The sequence below is a fragment of the Monoraphidium neglectum genome (genome assembly GCF_000611645.1).
Source record: "Monoraphidium neglectum strain SAG 48.87 unplaced genomic scaffold scaffold03496, whole genome shotgun sequence".
NCBI classification, from domain to species: domain Eukaryota; kingdom Viridiplantae; phylum Chlorophyta; class Chlorophyceae; order Sphaeropleales; family Selenastraceae; genus Monoraphidium; species Monoraphidium neglectum.
The window spans coordinates 1,488-6,270 of record NW_014010133.1 but is presented as its reverse complement, the minus strand read 5'-3'; the positions used below and the strand labels follow the sequence as shown (position 1 = coordinate 6,270).

General features: G+C 64.3%; 1 protein-coding gene across 1 annotated transcript; it reads left to right on the top strand.

Annotated features, from left to right (window-relative positions):
- Positions 1-3,296: 3,296 nt before the first annotated feature.
- Positions 3,297-4,542, top strand: MNEG_12887 (60S ribosomal protein L22-2; the record flags this gene model as incomplete). The annotated part of the gene is made up of 4 exons (XM_014038641.1): positions 3,297-3,367; positions 3,512-3,685; positions 3,967-4,072; positions 4,342-4,542. 4 exons carry the CDS (start codon positions 3,297-3,299, stop codon positions 4,540-4,542), a joined length of 552 nt encoding a protein of 183 aa, XP_013894095.1.
- Between the last annotated feature and the right edge of the window lie 241 nt (positions 4,543-4,783).

The following is a 4,783-nucleotide window of genomic DNA, read 5'->3' as shown; positions in this document are numbered from 1 at the left end:
GGCCTCAGCAGCACCCCCCCCCCTGGGGCCCTTACCTGCGCTACCAGCAGCACGACACTGATGGGCGCCCCCACCGCCCGCAGCGTCAGGAAGTCCAGCGCCGGCTGCCGCAGCGGCGACTCCGGCCCGATCCCCCACAGCGACGCCAGCCCCGGAGCGCAGGCGAGCAGCAGCGCCGCGACCGCCACCCCCACCGCGGCCGCCACCAGCAGCGCCGCGGACGCCGCAGACGACACCTCAGCAGACCCGCCCCCGCCGCCCGCCGCGCCGTCGCCCGCGGCGGCCGCCGCCTCGGCCGCCTCGGCCGCGCCCGCGCTTGCTCCGGCGCTCGCGCCCGCGCTTGCTCCCCCGCCTGCCCCCTTGGCGGCGGCCACTGTGGTGGTGGCTATGCTGAGCAGCGGCACCTGCACCAGCTTAGTCACCGTGTTGTACACGCTCAGGGCCACACCCACCCCCGCTAGCTGCGCGGCGCCCAGGCGGCCTGCATGAGGGGGGGGGACCAGGGGCCGCGGGCGTCATGTGAGCAAGCGCGCGCGGGGGGTGGGGGTTTGGGCGCAAGTGTCCAAGTGTGTGTGTGTCGGGAGGGTACGGCTGGTGTGATCGGAGTGGGGCGGTGGAAGGGCTGCCACACAGGGCAGGTGGTAAGGGGGGGTTGGCGGGTGACGGGGACAGCCCGCGCTCACCCACAAAGGCGGTGTCCACCAGTGACGCCAACGGCTCCGCCGCAAGGGTGGCCCTGGGGCAACGCGGGGCCGCGCGGCGCACGAGCCTTGTTGGAACAGCAACAGGGCCGCTGCGCGCACACTAAAGGCTGACGCCTCCCGGAAATCCAGCGCAGCCGCCGCCCCGACCTGCCGACATGACAGCCGCGACCGACGCCATCACCAGCGCGCCTGTAGCCTGTGGTACGCCACTCGTCTCCTGCCCCACCGAGAGCGCTGCCGCCGCCGGCGCCGTCTTCCCCCCATCTGACCCTCAAAGCTCCCCCACCCCCAGCTCACAGCATGGGCAAGGCGATGGCCATGATTTCGCGGTCCAAGGGGTCAGGGCCGCCGCTGCCGCCCGCCACCGCCACCTCCGCCGCTGCCCCCGACGGCTGCAGCGCCGGCGCCGCGGCGCCGGCGCCGGCGCCGTGCCCGTCACCGCCGTTGCTGTTGCGTGCGGGCTCGTCACTGCTGCTGGCTGGGCTGGGGGACGCGCGGCCCGCGGGGCCGGCCGGGGCGGCGCCGAGCCTGCTGCTGCCGCTCAGCGCGAGGGGCACCCGGGGTGACGCCCCTCGTGCGTGCGCACTGGCCCCAAGACTCAGAGCGGTGCAGGAGGGCTGCCCAAAGACCGGCCTGTCACGCGGTTGTCAGATGATTGAATCGACGAAATCAGCGCCTGCCAGTGTGCCGTACACACCGGCAGCAGCGCGCCCATGGCCATGCAGCGTCAAATACACCTCCAGGAACGCCAATCATGCAGTCCATGGCGTTCACGTGTGGTGCGAGGGGTTGCCGCTTGCTGGCACAAATGTACAAGCACACAGGTGCACAGGTGCGCACCAGCGGGAGACATGTGGTGGCTGTGAATGAGGGACTGCGGGCGGCGCTGCCCGTCCAGCACGAGCAGGATGGCTACCGCTTACGTGCCGCGCTCGCGGCGATCGCCAGGGGTCCATTGCCAGCGCCCTCATCAAGAATTGGTTCTGTGCCGTCAAAATACCGGGCTCTACATATATCTAGCCATCTCCTTATGCACCGGTGTGCCGAACCAACATGATCTTCACCAGCACGATATCATATCAGCTGAACATCATGATGAGAAGATACAGCATCAAATAGATGGTCAGCTGATGAGGACGACCCAAGACCAGGCACATACCGGTAGCGGCGTGGGTTGCGTGAGCGCTGCGAGTGCACTGCGGGTGATGCGCGGAGGCGTTTGTTTGATGCATGGCTTGCATATGATGATTTGTGGTGTGGCCATGAGGCAAACCTGTATGTCTTGCTTTATTCGCTGAGTTGCTGATGCTGCCATAACCACCATTTCCATGCTTTTCCCCGCGCACAAATCGAACAAAAACGCAACTGCCACGCACATGGTTGGGTGCGCAGTGGCCACGCCGCCGGGCTGGGCCAAGCATCAGATAGTCCGACAGCCCTGAAATATAAGGGTACTAGCGACGCATGCGGCCCTGACGCCTGGCGGCAAAGAAGCGGCTGTGCTGCCAACCAAGGGCCCCTCAGGCGGCCGTCGCAAGGCTTGATGCAGCCGCGCTGCAGCTGGCATCGGCTGTGGTTGCCGTAGTGAAGTTGAAAACTGGTTGTGTTGGGCTGCACACGATGCAAGGCGCAGCCCTGGCTGCTGCACCAGGTGTGACGGGGACCTTGGTATGCTGACATCCCACCCCTCATGCACCAGCATCTATGAGTGCCTTGAACTAGAGTGTATTTGTCGCTGGCGGGGATTTCTCTGCATAGGTGGTTTCCGTGCATCCTGTCCATAGTCAGTTGCCAGCGGCTAGGCCCCTGTGCCTGCGCGAAGTACCGTGCGCGATGTAGATTAGCAGGGCAATCTATTCAGCCAGTGCTGCAATCAGGTATGTTTGGAAGCTGCTGGCAGTTGGTGAGAACCACCTGGCTGTCAATGTGTTGCTGTGCCCACCCCTTACACCCCGACTGCATACGCGCAGCAGTTGAACGAACGAACCTGGCCACGCTCACAGAGGTGTGGGTGTAGGCTGGAGCGATTGTGTGTCAACCGGGCTGCACAAGTGCGCAACCAAATTGTCTGATGCATTTTCCGGCTTCACCTATTTTAGCCACCACCACCGCACCCCACAAGTGCAAACCAGCGCGCAAAAGCGGCGGCAGCCGAAGAGACAGTGTTCGGCTTGCACCAAGTCTCGGCGCGTCCGACTCACCTGCCTCTTTCCTCTTGCATACCAGTAGCGCAAGGTGCGAGGAAACGCCCTCTGGAGCACGCAGCCTCAGCTGATGCGGTGGCGCTCAATCAGCATGAGCCGTCCGCTACAGCTCACAAGTGCAGCTTGACAATGCAATAAATGTGTGATTTAACAGCCTTATCACCGTCCTGGCTCGCCCCAGACCGCGGCGGCCAAGGCAGCGAGTGACAAGCAGAGTCCGTTCAGGCTCTTGTTCGTCTTCAAAAAGCATCGTCGTATGCTTGAGCAGCTACAGGGCTGTCCTGCCGCACCAGCCACCAGCAAACGAGAGCCGCTGCTGCGATGCACCAGCTGATGTGCTGCATCGCCTACGTCGCCATCACTTCTGCAGGGGACCCAGGCAGCCACAATGGCGATCGCCAAGCCTGCCAAGGGCGCCGCCCCCAAGAAGAAGGCGCTGTCTTTCGTGGTGGACTGCAGGTGAACAGTGGGAACGGCTGGGAGCAGGCGAGGCTTGCTCGCAATTGATAGGCTGTATTGAGCTGGCATGTGTACGCATGCTCTTGAGCGCTGGTGCTGCTGCAGCATCAGCAGAGGCACAGGCTTGCCTGGTATTGATGGCAGGCAGGTGGTCACCACTGTGTCAGTGTGGTGTCAGCAGGCAGAGCAAGACGGCAGCAGCTGCAGCGGCAGCAGCAGCGGCTTCAGGACAATACGAGCAGCTGCAGTTGCAACGAGCAGCTGCAGTTGCTACTGGCAGCTGCACAGCAGGGATAGCGGCGGTAGCAACATGAGCAGGTGCACTTGCTTAGAAGCCCAGCCCCAGCAGCAGATTTGGTCGCAGTCGTATGGCAGGCTAAGCCAACAGTGTGGTTTTGTTGCAGCACAGTCATGACGCTCACGGCAGGCAACAAGTGCAACAGCACCCGTACCTGGGTGCATCCGCAAAGCACGGCACTAGTTGCCCAGCAGCAGGTGTTCCGACACGCCTGCCTGAAGCATGCAGGGCGCCCCTTTGGTGCTGCCTAGTTGATGCCCAACGCGCCCCCACCGGCCGCCGGTTGTGCTCACCACCGCAGCAAGCCCGTGGGTGACTCCATCATGGAGATCGCGTCGTTTGAGAAGTTCCTGGCCGACAAGATCAAGGTCAACGGCAAGACCGGCGTGCTGGGGGACAGCGTCAAGGTGAGGGGCTGCGCGCCAGCAGGGGGATCCCAGCCCAGGACCGAGTCCAGGCCCAGCAGCGCAGCCGGCTTGCCCCCCTCCCCCGTGCCAAACTCGCGCAGCTTGTGGCTGTGGCGCTGCCTGAGCGCGCAGGCTGGCGGCGTTTGCTGGCCCTCGGTGTGTGGATGATGCCACAGGCCCTTGTGGCAGCTTGGTGTTGGCTGCACTTCCTTGCGCTGGCGGCAGGATTGGCCCACCTGGCGCACTGCTGTGTCACCCCGCGACACCAGGTGTCCCATGACAAGTCCAAGGTGACCGTGACCAGCGAGGCGCACATGTCCAAGCGGTACGTCAAGTACCTGACCAAGAAGTTCCTCAAGAAGCACAACGTGCGCGACTGGCTGCGCGTCATCGCCTCCAACAAGGACCGCTCCGTCTACGAGCTCCGCTACTTCAACATCGCGGAGAACGAGGGCGAGGACGACGAGTAGGCGCGGGGAATGCGGCCAGGTGGGCGCGGCTGCGGGGAGGCCTGGCGTGCGGCAGGGGGCGGCCTGGGGACGGCAGGGGCATGCAGTAACGGGTGATACGGGAAGCCCATGGAATTGGTGGCGAGCGATTGGTGTTTGCGCAGACCAACGGGCCTATGGCTGAGGCATGCTCCTTAACTGGTTGAAATCTATTGCTTTCCCTTGCCTGCAGCTCTGGCGGCAGCAGCAGCAGCAGCAGCAG